This window comes from Stegostoma tigrinum, chromosome 37 (assembly GCF_030684315.1).
Source record: "Stegostoma tigrinum isolate sSteTig4 chromosome 37, sSteTig4.hap1, whole genome shotgun sequence".
NCBI lineage: Eukaryota > Metazoa > Chordata > Chondrichthyes > Orectolobiformes > Stegostomatidae > Stegostoma > Stegostoma tigrinum.
Genome location: NC_081390.1, coordinates 7015098 through 7032622, shown reverse-complemented (window position 1 = coordinate 7032622; position 17525 = coordinate 7015098). Strand labels below are relative to the sequence as shown.

The following is a 17525-nucleotide window of genomic DNA, read 5'->3' as shown; positions in this document are numbered from 1 at the left end:
GGCCTGCTTCCACATTGTAGTGATTTTATTATTCGACAAACTGTCTATGTTAAGACTTGAAAAATGTGGGTTCATAATCTAGCTCCTCAGTTGGGTGGTCACCCTGAATAGAGCTTATCGTTCTCACCCTGCAATGAACCATCTGTAGTCCCATCACAGACACAAGCACTTACATTACAGTTTCCAGCGATGAAGCCTCCTATGGAGCCAAAGAAGCCTATAATCATAGCGGCCTTACTCAGCAGAGCCTCGTCTACTTTCCGTTCCACTATCTGAGCGTGTCGGAAAATGCACACCAAAGCAACTGGAAGAATGAGAGCATGGAGCAGATTAACAAATGGGCTACTCTCCCTAAATTCACACCATTTATCAAATGCTGCCTCATGTACTTACTTCTTGCAAATTTGACAATTGAAGTTTACAGCACCGAGGGAGGATATTCAACCGACCACTTTGCTTGGGCAATCTAATTACTCTGTATTGACATTTGGGTCAAATGTTCAGACATTATTCCTTTACATGAGGTGGTGACGTCTGTTTCAAATGTGACAAACCATTGTATGTTCTAATAAACCAACTCTGTGGATCATTAGTGCCAAAACAAACTAGTTGGGCTAATTATTGTTTTCTATGCTGCAACCTCTGCACATTTCTATGTGTATGTGCAAAGTCTCTCTGGTAAAGAAATTCTACCCAAAATAACTTCTCATTTTGGTGGCAAGTTCAAACTTGCATCACTGAGTTTCCCTAGAATTGCTCTGTCTCCTTGTTTCCGTCTCAAAATCCTTCAGGAAAATCCATGAAATCTTCTCTTAACCTTCCCTGCTCCAGTGGAAGCAGTCCCAGTGCTTGGTAGCATCTCCATCTAATCAATTTCTCATGCCCACTGGATCCAACAACTTCAAAGTGTCTTCCAGCGTATCTCCTTGACATGTCATTATCAGACCTGGTGGTTCAGTGGTGATCATGCAAGAGCAAACCAGAAGCTGCTAATGATCCAGGAAATTTAGGGATTGAATCCCACCTTGCAAATAAGAACATTATGTGAATCACAGGAAGTCGATCAGCAGATTAAAATTAGGACAGCAAACAGTTTGGTGGTTGTTATTCTGAAAGACATGAAACGTAAGATGAAGTCCTACTACAATCACTAAGGGGCTCTGTGATGCTACATCTGATGAATTACGTACATATTTTGTCTCCTCACTTAAGGAAAGACATATTTGCGTTTGAATGAGTGCAATGAGGATTCACAACCTCATTCCTGGGATGAGGGGATTGTACCATGAGGCGACATTGAGTAAATAAAGCCTATATTCGCTGGAGTCCAGAAAAATGACTGGTGATTTCATTGAAACATGAAATTCTTTGACTGGCACTGAGAAGTAGTTTTCCTTGGCTGGTGGTGGTTTTGAATATATGGACACTGTCTCAGAACAAACATCCTGCCTTTAGAACTGAGACAAGGAGAAATTTCTTCACTCAAAGAATTGTGAATCTTTGGAATTCTCTGCAGAGAATTGTGGTGCTCAGTCATGAATTATATTCGAGACACAGGCAGATTTTTAAATAGCAAAGGAATCAAGATGCGTGGAATAGCACAAGAAGATAAAACCAAGGCAGAAAGGCAGTCATGATCATATTGAATAGTAGAGCAGACCAGGCCAAAATGTCTTTTACACCACAGAATGGTACTTCCCCTAGCTTTATTCTCTGCATGAACGAGTATATTTTTCTTGTTAATTAAGAATACCAATATCTTAATGCCAATTGGCACTGCATTTGGTGTGCCTTCGGATTTTGGAACCAGATCAAAAGTGAATAGGATGAGGCTGCCTGAAACTGTTTCATAAACAGCCCTTACACCAGAGAGAATGAAAATCTTTCTGCCATCAGTTTGTCATAGAGTTATAGAATCATAGGGCATAGAAAAAGACCCTTCAGCCCACTACATCTATGCTGCCCAACAAACACCAAACTACATTGATCCCATTTACCCAACCTTGGTGCATAGCCTACCATGCCCCTTGGCATTTTAAGGGCACATCCAGATGCTTCTTAAATGTTGTGACAGTACTCCATCAGCCTCTCAGACAGCACATTCCAAATTTCAACCAACCTCTGTGTGAGAATATTTTTCTCAAATTTCCTCTAAACCACTTATGCTGCAGCTTAAACCTGTGCCCCCGGTAATAAACACATCAGCTATGGGGGAAAGGTTCTCACGATCTACTCTGTCTATGTCTCTCAGAATTCTGTATACCTCAATCAGATTCCTCCTCAGCCTCCTCCGTTCCTGGAAAACCAAACCCAGCCTATCCAGTGTCTCATCATGACGGAGACTTTTCATTCCAGGCAACATCCTGGTGGATTTCTGTGCACCCTCTCTAGTGCAATCACATCCTTCAAAAAGTGAGCAAACAGAACTGCACATAGAATTCCCACTGTGGCCTAACCAATGTTTTATAATGTTGTAACAAGACTACCTTGTTCTTATATTCTACAGTTCACGTGATAAAAGAAAGCATTCTGTATTCCTTCTTCACCAGCATACTGACACCTTCAGGGATCTGTCGATTTGCACACCAAGGTACCTTTGATTCTCAGTACTCCCTACAGGCCTAACATTCATTGTATAAATCATTCCCTTATTTGACTTCCCAAAATGCATCATCTCACACTTATTGGGATTAAATTCCATTTGCCATTGCTCTGTCAAATTTACCCGCTGATTAATATTGGACTGTAGCTTGAGACCATCCTTCTCATTGTCAACAACACCATCAATTTTCATGTCATCTGCAAACTTACTAATTATACCTTCTACATTCACATTCAAGTCGCTAATGTCCGTAAAAATAATCACAACACTAATCCATGTGGTACACCACTGATCTCTTGCTCCCAATCACAAAACCAATGCTCCACCATCACCCTTTACCTTTGAGTTGCAAGTCAATTTCAGATCCAGTTTGCTTTGGATGCCAAGGGCCAGCTTCAGGCCAGTCTTTTATAACCTTGTCAAAGGCCTTACTGAAGTCCATGTAAACCAGATCCACTGCACTACCATCATCAATATCAAAAAACTCAAATTAGTCAGCAAAATCTCCTTCTAACAAATTGAGAGCTGAGTCCGCTCTGGCTCCAGCTTGGAAGATAACGTGCGATATTGGCATGGCATGGTGGTTTAGTGGCTAGCACTGCTATCTCACAGCGCCAGAGATATGGATTTGATTCTACCCTTGGGCGACAGTCTTTGTGGAGTTTATATATTCTCCCCGTGTCTGGGTGGGTTTCCTCCGGGTGCTTGGTTTCCTCCCACAGTCCAAAGGTGTGTAGGCTAGGCGGATCAGCCATGGGAAATGCAGGGTTACAGCGATGGGGGATGCTCTTTGGAGGGTTGATGCGAACTTGTAGTGAGTTAAATGGCCTGCTTCCACACTGTCGGGATTAAACAAAATTGTTGCAAAAGTAAGGGCAATGCACCACTCTGCAATGTGGCCCTTCCCAGCTTACTGTTTACCTGGAGATTAAGAATGTTCTGACCTGAAATTATCCAGCATCAATTTAACTGCGAGAATAAGGTTATCCCTGGCAAAGCCCCTCCATTGCTATCATTCAATGAGAAAGCAACACTTTACTATTGCAATCAATCCCAAATCAGCATACCCCTAACAATGGCAACCCATTCCTTCATCAAATCAAATCTTGAATAAAAAGCCAACTTTATAAAACCATTCAGAGCAAATGGATGAGTTTTATTTGCACAGTACATACTTACATAAAACAGAGACTGCATTAAGCACTGCACTGTAGAGAGAGTTTTCAGGAAGGTTCATTCCACTGGTGCTGTAATGAATAGGAAAGTACGAAAAAGGATTGTTTGTTATTCATCAGGAAGAGCGCACAGGGAGATGAAATGCGCACAAATTCTGTAGCATCAGTGCAGCTGTGAATGAGATCACAGAATCCACTCTTGGATTGTACTTTATTTAGTATACTGTTACTGATATACCCCAGAAAACAATCACACAAGTCAACACACTGGCTGTTGGATAAGAAGCCCTGAGTACTTGGCATTGTACAGAGAAATTACATTGTAAGAGAAACAACGCTTTCATCTTGCACTCATCGGGGCACAAGCAAGAATGCCAAGTTTCAAACAGGCACAACAATTTATATAACTAGAGGCAAAGGAGCTGACCAGCTGGCAGATTGACTCTGCTTGGCCAAGGCTCCATCATGGCGAAAGGAATATTTTTGAATATTTTGCACATTTAATGTGACGGTAGTATAAATACTTCATTTGATTTTGTCACACATTCTGTAATCAAATGGCACAATCCATCCTGCACAAATCATCAGCTCTTGTCATTGGCGTATTGAGGAGGCAGAAACTGGAAATGGCAAGTGTTTGGGGCAGAAGAGGAAAGTGAGGGTTGAAGAATTTGACTTGTGCTGCTAACACTTCACAGAAAACCTTAATAACTGGAAACTCTGCTGATGATTGAGGCCAGAACAGTATCCAATTTGCACATTAGTAGTCAGCTTTAGAACGGAACTGGTGTCATCACTGCTACTCAAAGAGCAATAGCTGAAATCATGTGATACTGTCTTAAAGTAATTGAGCTTTCTGGCTTCTAACTGATGGATAAACTTGAATGAAGAAGGCAGGAGCAGGATGAGACCATTCGGACCCTCAAACTTGTTCTACCATTCTAAATAATGGTCGATCATCTATCTCAATGCCATTTGTCAATGGCATCCCCTATCCTTTGATGTCAATCTTATCTTGAAATGTATTTATATTTATCCTGAACACATGAAGTCTCCACAGTCCTGTGAGGTAGAGAATTTCAAAGATTTGCCATCTTGCCTCATCTTACCCCAGAAAAGTTTCCTCCTTTCCACTTTGGCCTTGCAATTGTATAATGACCCCTTAACTCTATTCATGTGCAATTTGGCTCAACTGCACCATATGCTTCTCTTGAACTCATTACTGGACTTCTTAGTTAAAAAGATAAAAAAAAAGCTTGTGTTTATATGTCCAGGCACAAAACGTCAGCTTTCCTGCTCCTCTGATGCTGCTTGGCCAGCTATGTTCATCCAGATCTACACTTTGTTATCTCAGATTCTCCAGCATTGGCAGTTCCTACTATATAGCTCCTGTTTCAGACAATGGGCTGCCCCAAGCCCTTTGACAGCCAAAGGAGGTATGTCTGAAGTGTGGCTGCTGTTGCTAGATCCATTATAGCTAATTTTTGTACAGCAAGCTCCCACGAATACCAATAAGATAATGACTGGATAACCTCTATTTGTGATGTCTATTCAGGGATAATTATTGATCAAGAAGACCTGTCTTGTTCTTCTTCAAATTGGTCTCATGGGATCTTTTACATGGTAGACAAGACCTCAGTTTAACTTCTCATGCAAAAGGTAAAGTAAATATCTTATTTTTATGGTCCCTAATTCTAGTTTCATCCACAAGTGGAAACATCTTCTCTGTGCTGATCTCAGGAAACATTGTGATCATTTAAAGACTCCTATCAGGTCTTCTCTATCAAGAGAAAAGAGATTCAGCCTGTTCAAACATTCAGACCCTCCGGTTAAGGTATCATTCCAGTACATCGTTTGTGCATCATCTCCAAAGTTGCTTTGTTCCTTTCACAATAGGAATACCAGACCTAGGCACAGTGCTCCAAATGTGGTCTAACCAAGGTTCTATACCAGTTTATCATCATAAACCTCTGTTCCCCTCTCCCTCATTTGCTTGGCAGCATTCCCTTTAAATGTATCATTACTATTTGCTTCAACCTCTTCCTGTGGTATGGAGTTCACATTCTCACTGTTCTTTGGGTTAACAGGTTTCTTCTGAATTCCCAACTGGATTCCTTGGGATCTATTTTATATTGACAGCCTCTGAGTATATTCTTCTTGGAATGAAACTGAGGGATCTTGACAAGGTGGCTGTAGAGAGGATCTTTCCTTTTAGAACTCAGGGTTGCTGTTTCATAACAAGGGGTCACCCATCTATAGATTCATAGAGTTAAAAGCACAGAAACAGACCCTTTGATCTAACTCATCTGTGCTGACCAGATATCCTAAACTGATCTAGTCGCATTTGCCAGCATTTGGCCCGTATCTCTCCAAACCCTTCCTATTCATATACCGGAGATATTGGGAACGGCAGATGCTGGAGAATCCAAGATAACAAATTGTGGAGCTGGATGAACACAGCAGGCCAAGCAGCATCTCAGGAGCACAAAAGCTGGCGTTTCGGGCCTAGACCCTTCATCAGAGAGGGGGATGGGGAGAGGGTTCTGGAATAAATAGGGAGAGAGGGGGAGGTGGACCGATGATGGAAAGTAAAGAAGATAGGTGGAGAGAGTATAGGTGGGGAGGTAGGGAGGGGATAGGTCAGTCCAGGGAGGACGGACAAGTCAAGGAGGTGGGATGAGGTTAGTAGGTAGGAAATGGAAGTGCGGCTTGAGGTGGGAGGAGGGGATAGGTCACCTTCCAACCCAACCTCAAGTTCACCTGGGCCATCTCCAACACATCCCTCACCTTCCTGGACCTCTCTGTCTCCATCTCGGTTAACCAGCTAGAAACTGATGTACATTTCAAGCCCACCGACTCCCACAGCTACCTAGAACACAACTCCTCCCACCCACCCTCCTGCAAAAATTCCATCCCCTATTCCCAATTCCTTCGTCTCTGCCACATCTGCTCCCAGGATGAGGCATTCCATTCCCACACATCCCAGATGTCCACGTTCTTCAAGGACCGCAACATCCCCCCACCCGCAATGGTCGAGAATGCCCTTGACCGTGTCTCCCGCATTTCCCGCAACACATTCCTCACACCCTGCCCCCGCCACAAGTGCCCCAAGAGGATCCCCCTCGTCCTCACATACCACCCCACCAACCTCCGGATACAACGCATCATCCTCCGACACTTCCGCCATCTACAATCCGACCCCACCACCCAAGACAATTTTCCATCCCCACCCTTGTCTGCCTTCTGGAGAGACCACTCTCTCCATGACTCCCTTCTCCGCTCCACCCTCCCCTCCAACCCCACCACACCCGGCACCTTCCCCTGCAACCGCAGGAAGTGCTACACTTGCCCCAATACCTCCTCCCTCACCCCCATCCCAAGCCCCAAGATGACTTTCCATATTAAGCAGATGTTCACCTGTACATCTGCCAATGTGGTATATTGTATCCACTGTACCCGGTGTGGCTTCCTCTACATTGGGGAAACCAAGCGGAGACTTGGGAATCGCTTTGCAGAACACCTCCCCTCAGTTCGCAATAAACAACTGCACCTCCCAGTCGCAAACCATTTCCACTCCCCCTCCCATTCTTTAGATGACATGTCCATCATGGGCCTCCTGCAGTGCCACAATGATGCCACCCGAAGGTTGCAGGAACAGCAACTCATATTCCGCTTGGGAACCCTGCAGCCCAATGGTATCAATGTGGACTTCACAAGCTTCAAAATATCCCCTTCCCCCAATGCATCCCAAAACCAGCCCAGCTCATCCCCGCCTCCCTAACCTGTTCTTCCTCTCACCTATCCCCTCCTCCCACCTCAAGCTGCACCTCCATTTCCTACCTACTAACCTCATCCCGCCTCCTTGACCTGTTCGTCCTCCCTGGACTGACCTAGCCCCTCCCTACCTCCACACCTATACTCTCCTCTCATCCTATCTTCTTTACTTTCCATCATCGGTCCGCCTCCCCCTCTCTTCCTATTTATTTCAGAACCCTCTCCCCATCCCCCTCTCTGTTGAAAGGTCTAGGCCTGAAATGTCAGCTTTTGTGCTCCTGAGATGCTGCTTGGCCTGCTGTGTTCATCCAGTTTCACACTTTGTTATCTTCTATTCATATACCCATCCGAATTTGAAGTGATGTTGTCTGAACTGCAAGTCTGTGCCTCTGGGTCACTGGCTCCAGCAGCATGACCACTCATAGACCCAAAACTGTATTTGTGACTCTCTGACATATTCCCTCGCCAGGGTGTGGAATTTCAAGACCGGGAGCATTCTTTTAAGGTGAGAGGACGGAGATATAACAAAGACATGAGGGGCAAATTTTTTACACGGAGGAAGATTCATGTATAGAATCAACTTCATGAGGAAGTGGTGGATGTGGATATAATTACAATGTTTAAAACACATTTTGATAGGTACATGAACAGGAAAGCTTGGAGGGATGTGGCCCCTGAGCAGGCACGTGGGACTAGTTTAGTTTGGGATTATGTTCAGCATGGACTGGTTGGACCAAAGGATTTGTTGCTGTGCTGTTTAACTCTATGATTCTATGAAATATTATAATTGTACCCACCTTCACCACATCCTCTGGCAGCTCATTCTACACACGCACCACCCTCTGCTGAACAACTAGTCCTCAGGTCCTTTCTAAAACTTGCCCTCTCACCTTAAACCGATGCCCCTTAGCTTGGACTCCCCTAAACTAGGAAAAGGACAATACCTATTTACCCCTTCCATGCCCGTCATGAGTTTGTAAACTTCTACCAGCTCCAGGGGAAAAAAACCCCGCCTATTCAGCCTCTCCCTATAACTCAAAGTCTCCAGTCCCAGCAAAATCCTTGTAAATCTCTTCTGCACCCAATCAAATTTAGCAAGATCCTTCCTGCAGAAGAGTTACCAGAATTGTCAGTTGTGTTCTAAAAGTGGCCTCAACAATGTCCCAGCACACCTGGCACTTTTCCCTGCAACCGCAGGAAGTGCTTACACCTGCCCCTACACCTCCCCCCTCATTCCCATCCCAGGCCCCAAGAAAACTTTCCACATCAAGCAGATGTTCATCTGCATATCTGCAAATGTGGTATACTGTATCCGCTGTTCCAGATGTGGTCTCCTTTACATCAGGGAAACAAAGCGAAGGCTTGGGGACCGTTTTGTGGAACACCTACGCTCGGCTCGCAACAAACAACTGCACCTCCCAGTCACGAACCATTTCAACTCCGCCTCACATTCCTTAGACGACGTGTCCATCATGGGCCTCTTGCAGTACCGCAATGATGCCACCCAAAGGTTGCAGGAACAGCATCTCATATTCCGTTTGGGAACCCTGCAGCCCAATGGTATCAATGCGGACTGCACAAGCTTCAAAATCTCCCCTCCCCCAGCCGCATCCTGAAACTAGCCCAGCTTGATCCTCCCCTCCCTAACCTGTATTCTCTCCAGCTATCCCCTCCTCCAACCTCAAGCCCCACCTCTATTTCCTACCTACTAGCCTCAACCCAGCCTCTTGACCTGTCCGTCCTCCCTGGACTGACCTATCTCCTCCCTAACTCCTCACCTACACTCATCTTTACTGGTTCCACCCCTGCCTCTTTGACCTGTCTGTCTCCTCTCCACCTATCTTCTCCTTTATCCATCTTCTATCTGCCTCCCCCTCACTTCCTATTTATTTCAGAAACCCCTTCCCCTCCTTCATTTCTGAAGGAGGGTCTAGGCCCAAAACATCAGCCTTCCTTCTCCTCTGATGCTGCTTGGCCTGCTGTGTTCATCCAGCTCTACACCTTGTTATATCAGATTCTCCAGCATCTGCAGGTACTACTATCTCTCAACAATGTCCTGTACAGCAGCTACATGACATCCCAGCTCCTACACTCAATGGTCTGAGCAATGAAGCAATGTGCCAAATGCCTAGTTCACTACCATATTTATCTGCAATTCCACTTTCAAGGAACTGTACATCTGCACCCCTAGGCGTCCTTGTTTGGCAACACTCCCCAGGGTTCTACCATTAACTATATAACACCTAGATGAGGAGAATTTCTTCCTCAAAAGGGATTATAAGTCTTTGAAACTTTCTTCCTCAAAGGCAACAAGTAGAGTATTCGAACATTTTTGAGGCCAAGGTAAATAAATTTTTAATGAGCAAGGGAAAGTGAAAGGATACTGGGGTCGTGGGAATATTGAGTAATCAGTTCAGCCGTGATCTTGTCAATTGATGAAGCAGGTTCGAGGCGACAATCGGCCTACTCTTACTTCTCATTTGTATGTTTGTATGTTCTCTGTAAGAGGGAATATTCTGTCTGTATCCATGCTATCGTCATTTTAAGGACATTTATTAAATCATCTCTCAGCTTTCTTTTGTCAAGAGAAAAAATGTCCAGCTTGTTGAATCTTTTCTGACATATAAGCTGTCACATTTCTGAGATCATCCTTGTAAATTTCCTCTGAACCCCGTCTCGTGCATTTATATTCTTTAATAGTACAGCACACAGCTTACACTCAGTAGTCCAGGTAAAAACCTGGCACAATGTTTGTGCTTTACACTTCACTCCATTTGGTTGGTTTCATTCTTTTTTAAGGGCTTTCCAGGGATATGGAACAATGTGGACCATAAGGAATAGGAAAAGATTTAGGCCATTCGGCCCATTGAACCTGCTCCACCATTCAATAGGATCATGGCTGATCCGACACGCTGCACATCCACTTTCCTGCCATTTTCCTGTGAATCCTGATTCCCCGACTTATCAAAAACCTATTTACCTCAAAAAATATACACAGGGACTATCCCACCTTCCCGACCCTCACAGCTCTCTGTGGCAAGGAGTTCTAAAGACTCACAATGCTCTGAGAGAAGAAATTCCTCCTCACCTCAGTCTTAAATTGGTGCCCTCTAATTCTGAGACTATGCTCTCTGGTCCTAAACGCTCCCATGAGGGGAAAACATCCTCTCGGAATTTACCCTGTCAAACCCCTTAAGAATCCTATACATTTCAACAAGATTCCCTTTCATTCTCCTAAATTCTAATGCGTAGAGTCCCAACTGGTTGAACCTTTACTCTAAGGCAATCTCTCATTACTGGGGATTATCCTAGTGAGCCTTCTCTGAACAGCCTCCAGTAAAATAATTGGTGTATTTGTTCCATGAGACCCCTTTGCTCTTTCACTCAACTTAACCTGTATCTTCCAATAATGTGACTTTCTCAACCTCCTTATCATTTCCATCTCTGGGAACATTCCACATAATTCACTCACATGATTATTTCTATGAAATTATCAAATAATACAAAATCATTACCTTAGATACCATCTTCATAGCCTTTATATAGGGTGGATCCATACTGCATAGGGTCATTTTCTAAAGCTCCTTCCTGATGGAAAGAGCCATGTAATACTTCCTAGCTCATTTGCGTCCTGACTTCCATTAGAAGAGCTCAATGCTAGGCACACAGTTTCACACAACATCTCTAACATGCAGGTTAAATCCACGACTGAAACAGTCTCCCCAGAAAAACAAGTCCTACACTGTACACTTCTTATCCCATTACCAGTTCTTCTGAATAAGGAGTAGTGGGAAGGAGAGAGAGAGAGAAAGAGAGAGTGAGGGAGAAACAGAAGGTAGTGGGGTAGGGGACAGAAAGAAAGAGAAACAGGCTGTTTGAGTTATTTCAAGGTGAAAAAGATGAAAAGAGGAAGTAAAACACTAGGACAGAAATATCACGGTGGCTCAGTGGTTAGCATCACTGCCTCATAACACCCAGGGACCCTGGTTTGATTCCACCCTCGGGTGACTATCTGTGGAGTTTGCACATTCTCCCCGTGTCTGTGTGGGTTTCCTCTGGGTGCTCCGATTTCCTCCCACAGTCCAAAGATGTGCGGGCTAGGTGGATTAGCCATGAAGGGTTGCAGGGTGAGGGTAGAGGGGTGGGCCTGGATGGGGTGCTCTGTGGAGGGTTGGGTATGGACTTGATGGGCCGAATGACCTGCTTCCACACAATAGGGATTCTATGAATAAAAAGAAAGAAAATCTTTATGTGGTGCATTCATCATTTGATGGGGTGGCGAGACACATGAGTCATGATTGAATGGCAGAGCACACTGAATGGCCTAATTCTCCTCCTATATTTTATAGCCTTATGAAAAAATGTCCAACTGCCTTCCTGATCCTATCACGATACCCAAACCCAGTTTCCAATGTCAGTCTTCATCAGCCAGATAGTGGGTTGTGTCTAAGCAGGTGGAGGAGGTAGGGAGGGAGGGAGTGGGGCAAGGGCTCAATATATCATTTTTAAACATTCTATTAGATCATTTTAAGGAGGAACTGGGGTGATTCAATATCTTTTCATGTGCCCAGAAAGCCACTAAGTGTATGAACAGCTAAAGAACATTGGATGATTAGATGGACAAAAATAATGGTGAAAGGCAGGAGAATGGTACTGGGGAATGATGCCCATTTGGAGAGCAGGTACAGGCAGGATGGGCCAAAAGGCCTCCTTCTGCACTGTAACACTTTTGTGAAGTGCAGCCAGTGTTGGGAGGAAGGTTCTATGCACACTGATGGGTATGACAATCTGCTTCCAGGAGCCTCTGCTGTGCACAACCCCGGAGTTCCACACTGTGGGTAACACAATGAGAGGTAACATTGGTAAACACTGTAAGGTGTGCACTGCAATAGCCCACAAACAGCGACCTGACAATAACCGGATAATCTGTTTCTGTGTCTTTATAGTTGAGCAATAAATGTCCAGCAAGACACCAGGGAGGGTTGGCCTGCTCTTCTTCACTCTGAGAAAACCTGTAGGAACAGAAGTAGGCCACTCAGTGCATCAAATCTGCTCTTGTCTTTTCCCCATGACCCCTGATTCCCTTACTGATTAAAAATTGATATCAGTCTTGAAAATATGACATTATTTATGTTCATCTGAGAAAGATGAAATGATCTCTCGTCTGAAATTTGGCACTCCCTCAGTACTGAGGTAGCAGGCCAGATGCAGTGTGATTTGGACCCACAACGTTTTTAAGAGGCAGACCTACTTAACACTGAGTCATAGCTGCCAGCCTTTTAAAACTGGCTGTTTTAAGGAAAAAGGGACAAGTGTGTACAAATACGAAATTAGAAAGAAAGGTGGCGAAAAGAGGAGAAGATAAGAACTTGAGGCATAAAAGTGGTTAGTTTGGCCCAAACAGATGTAAGACAATAGGAGAAGGGGGACAGCAGCGTAGGGTGTGGGGGTCGGGAGGCAGAGAAAGTTTCAAGAACAATCTTTGTTTTGGAAGTTACATGAAATCACTGAGATTTGTCGAGGTCTGTTGAACATTGTTGCATGTCAAACTCCGAACAGGCCTTGTTTCAAGGCAGTCTGATTAAATTAGTGATATAATTTCATGTACAGAACTCAAAACAAGCCTCTAAGCCAGAAGGTCATGGGTTCATGCCACTCTGCTGGATGTTACAACAAAACCCAGGTTTACACTTCGGTGGAGAACAGAAAGCATACCGAACTGTGGGAGCTAACAACTTTCAAATGAAACCTCAGCCACAAGTGATCTATTAAACATTTGATTTGATGTATTTATTTGATGTGATTTGGTTTATTGTCACATATATTTTGTTGCAAAATGCATTGGAAAGTGTTGTGTAGTGTCGCCAGTTTCTGGCGCCATCTTAAAACACAGAATATAAAGTCAAAAAAATTAAGAAATGACACAGTATGGGGCTGGAAGAACACAGCAGAACAGGCACCATGAGAGGAAAGTTGACATTTTGAGTTCGGACCCTTCTTCAGAAATGAAGTCCCGACCCAAAACATCAACTTTCCTGTTCCTTTGCTGCTTGCCTGGCCTGCAGTGTTCTTTCAGCTCCATACTGTGTGATGTCTTGACGCTAGCATCTGCAGCTCTTGCTGTATCTAAAAAAATAAAGAAATAGTGTTCAACTTTAGAGTTCTTCTTGTTAGGTGCTCACCAATGGGCCTGGTGGCCAGCCATGAGTCCTCTTTGCCATGCTGCCGCCATTCTTTGGCACCATCTCGCCTCCCTACCACTCTGAATCCTCGCTGGACCTCACCAACACAGCCGTCACAGATTCCACATTGACCCAAAATTGACCAAGCCGCTACCAGAAGTCCAGTTCAGGTCCACCTTGCCGATACTGCCAATGCCACCAGGTCTCATACTGGGCCTAAACTTGCCTTGTTCAGGGGATGTGATTTTCCAGTAAAGTACAGCAGAGGAGCTCTTTTAATGCAATAGGCAACATATAACCTTCAATCAACACCACTAAACTCAGACAAATGTTTATCTCTGATTGCTGTTTTTTGGACCTTGACATTTGAAAGATAGTTGCTGCATTTCTTTCTCTATAACAAAAGTAATTCAACGGTTTTCAAGCAGTTCAGGGAGCCTAAGAATAGAGGATAGACAAGAACGTACAAGTCCTTCCGAAAGTGTGCAGTAGCACTGTGGTGTGGAGGTAATGGTGTAGGCCTAGAAATCTGATATCTGTCTCTAATTGTATCGGGCTGTATGTCCAAATCCCACCATGGCAGATGGTAACGGTTTGAATTTAGTCAAAATGCTGTGGAATTAATGGGTCAGCCCCATGGTGAATGTTTGCTGAATCTTACACTTTTTTTGGCATAAGTATGAATTGCATCTTTTTTTTAGTGGCTTTCTCACCGCGAGACCTGATGAGTTTTCTCAACTTATTTTACCAAAGTCACCTCATTAACCACCAACCCCTTCCCTATGGTGATCCAGTCGCCCAATTTTAGATTCCATTGTACCACATACTGTTCCCGCAACAACTCGCCTCTGCCTGGATATCTCAGAATTGACCTGTATGTTTGGCATCTTGATAAACCCATTGTGACCCTATACAAGTATTGTCAGTCTGGGGCTATCCTGCACAGCTCCTAATATTTGACCCAAATATGGCAGATGGAAGGTGGGTATCTCTGCCCACTGAGCAGGCAGGGTTCCGGAGGACCTGGTCGGTGGGATGGTGCAGAGCAAAGATGCCCTATTGCCCAGGACCACCTCACAAGGCCATGGCAGTCCAGTCTAAGATTGGCACCTGGGTCAGTGCAGTCTCAGCTATCTGGAGGAATGCCCAGCATAGGAAGTAGGTCAGCGAACTCTTCCAGTCTGTCAATGTAAGTGCCACCATCTTCTCTCCAATACCTCTCATTCTTTAATTGTCTAGAGAATGCAGATCCATTTGCCCAATCTCTCTTTGTGGGACAGTCTGCAACCCTTTGTTTCAAACACATTCTCTCCAGATTGTTTAGCCAATGCCTTCACAAAAAATTGAATATTTACTATTTTCTTTCAACTCGTCATAGACAATCTCATTTGTTTAATTGGCCCTGCCTCAGGCTTGCTCTCACTCTCTCCCTCGGCTGAATGTCCTCAGCATTGACCTCCATTTTAAGCCAAAGATGACCTTCTGTTCGTTTTATAATCCCGAGCTAATATTTTCCAACTCCATGGCATTACCTTTGTATCTGCATCAGCTGATGCACTGCTGAAATGCTTGTCTATACCATTATTATTTGCAAAAAGTCATACAGCACAGAATCAGACCTTTTGGTCCAACTCATGCAAATGGCATTTTGGAGTCAACCACATTGCTGTGGGTCTGGAGTCACATGTAGGCCAGACCAGGTAAGGATGGCAGTTTCCTTCCCTAAAGGACATTAGTGAACCAGATGGGCTTTGCCTGACAATCAACAATGAATTCACTGTCATCATTAGATTCTTAATTGCAGATATTTATTGAATTCAAATTCCACCATCTGCCATGGCAGGATTTGAACCTGGGTGCCTAGAACATTATCTGGGTCTCTGAATTAACAGTCCAGCGATAATACCACTAGGCCATTGCCACCCCGACGGCAATAGTAGAAGGATGCAGTGTAGGAGAACAGAATTACAAAAAACAGTTCAGGAGAACAAAGTTACATGAGAATGCAGTTACAGGATAATGCAGTTATATGAGAATGCAGCCAGAAGACACCATGTTTAATTAGACTGTATGAGGATACAACAGAACACAACTACAGGAGAACACAGTTGTAGAACACACATCAGGAGAATACAGTTATAGGCAGATGCAGTTATAGGAAAACACAGCCACAGGAGAACAGTGTTATGACTGAATGCAATTACAAGACAATGCAAATGCAGAAAAGTACAGTCGTAAGATAAAGCTGTTATTGGAGGACAGTCTTTTACCTGAGTGCAAATAGTTGAGAGTGCTGTAATAGGAGAACACAGCTACAGCAGAATGTGGTTACAGGAGGACACATTTAGAAAACCTTGCAGTCTTGTTATGACGTTGTTAGAGGTGGAAGCTCTTATTAGAGAACACAGTTAGGAGAGAACACTATTATGAAAAAATGCAGCTTGACAACAGAATTAGGGGACGGTGCAGTTTTATTTCACTGTTGTTGGAGGAGAATGCATTTATGTCAGAACACGTTAATAGGAGAATGCAGTGACAGGAAAGTGCAGAAAAGGAGAACACACATATAGGTGAACACAGTTATGAGAAATTCATTAACAGGAGAGTAGAGACACAGGAGAACACAATTATGGAGGAATGCAAGCAAATGCTAAAAGTAGTTTAAAATCAAGCAGTTACGTGGGAGAATTGTTCTACCAGAGAGTAATTGTACAGTAATGCTGTGAGAGGAGAACATGGTTACAGGAAAGTGCAGCTGCAGAACAGAAAGAGCTGCACTACTTTGTTACATTGTAGATCAGTGAGAGTGCTGTTATAGAACACAGACGTAGGAGAACACAGATATAACAGTGTGGAGCTGGAGGAACATAGTAGGCCAGGCAACATCAGAGGAGCAGGGAAGTTGATGACTCACTCACACACACACACACTCACTCACACACAGACACACACACTCACATTGCCTGCGATAGACACAGTTGGTGATGAAAAAGAGACTGCAAATCATTATCGAGAGAAAAATAAACTTAGATTCACAACATCAATTAAAGGCTAAAGGAGGAGAGGATTTGTTAAAAACAAATTGCCTGATTGGCCTGTTTGGGTTGAGGGAACAAGAAGTTGATTGAAGTGCTGCAGCAGATGTGCAATGAGGCTATCTGAAGGAATTGGATAAGAAAGATCTCTGAGGGCGTGTATGGATGGGAGCATGCGGAATTCAGGGGAGCATGCTGGAGTGGGTAAGCAAGCAGAAGGAGGCGGTGGGTGCTTTTCAGACTGCAAGGTGGTGAACTGTGACGTTCCACAAGAGCCGTGTCTGCAGTTGCCCCAGTGACACCCACACCATTGTAAATGGCACACACTTCAGCAAAGCGCTGAAAGCATTCAAAATGGTTCACACAAGATCTCCCAGGGATGCCGGGCTTTGGGAATGTCGGGCATCAGAAATGAGGGACCTCGGGACCAAGGTAATTTGAGAGTGAGGGATCTCAGGACTGAGGGGTGTTGGGAGTGTAGGATCTCAGGAAGGAAAGACTTTGGGAATGAAGGGCCCCAGGTTTGAGGAGAGGCTAGAAAACTTTGGGCTTTTCCCCATGGAAGAGTGAACATCAGGAAGTGCATGGAAAGAGATTTATAAGATGGAGGGATTTTGATAAATTAATTGGAGTGAGTCATTAACCCGAGGTCACAGGCTGAAAATCATTGCAAAAGACGTCGAGATAAGATGAGGGGAGATTTTTCACAGAGTTGCTGCATACAGAATGCTAAACTGGTAAAGACATACAAATTGAT

General features: G+C 44.1%; 1 protein-coding gene across 3 annotated transcripts in view; it reads right to left on the bottom strand.

The window, feature by feature from the left end:
* Positions 1-17525, bottom strand: part of si:dkey-228d14.5 (uncharacterized protein LOC796266 homolog) — a 70754-nt gene that overhangs the window by 12031 nt on the left and 41198 nt on the right. For all 3 annotated transcript variants that reach the window (XM_059640279.1, XM_048563605.2, XM_048563606.2), the window contains 2 exons: positions 3782-3849; positions 174-304 (listed from right to left, as the gene is read on the bottom strand). In XM_059640279.1, coding sequence (XP_059496262.1) covers positions 174-304; positions 3782-3849 — 199 coding nt within the window. The remainder of the gene's footprint in view (positions 1-173; positions 305-3781; positions 3850-17525) is intronic.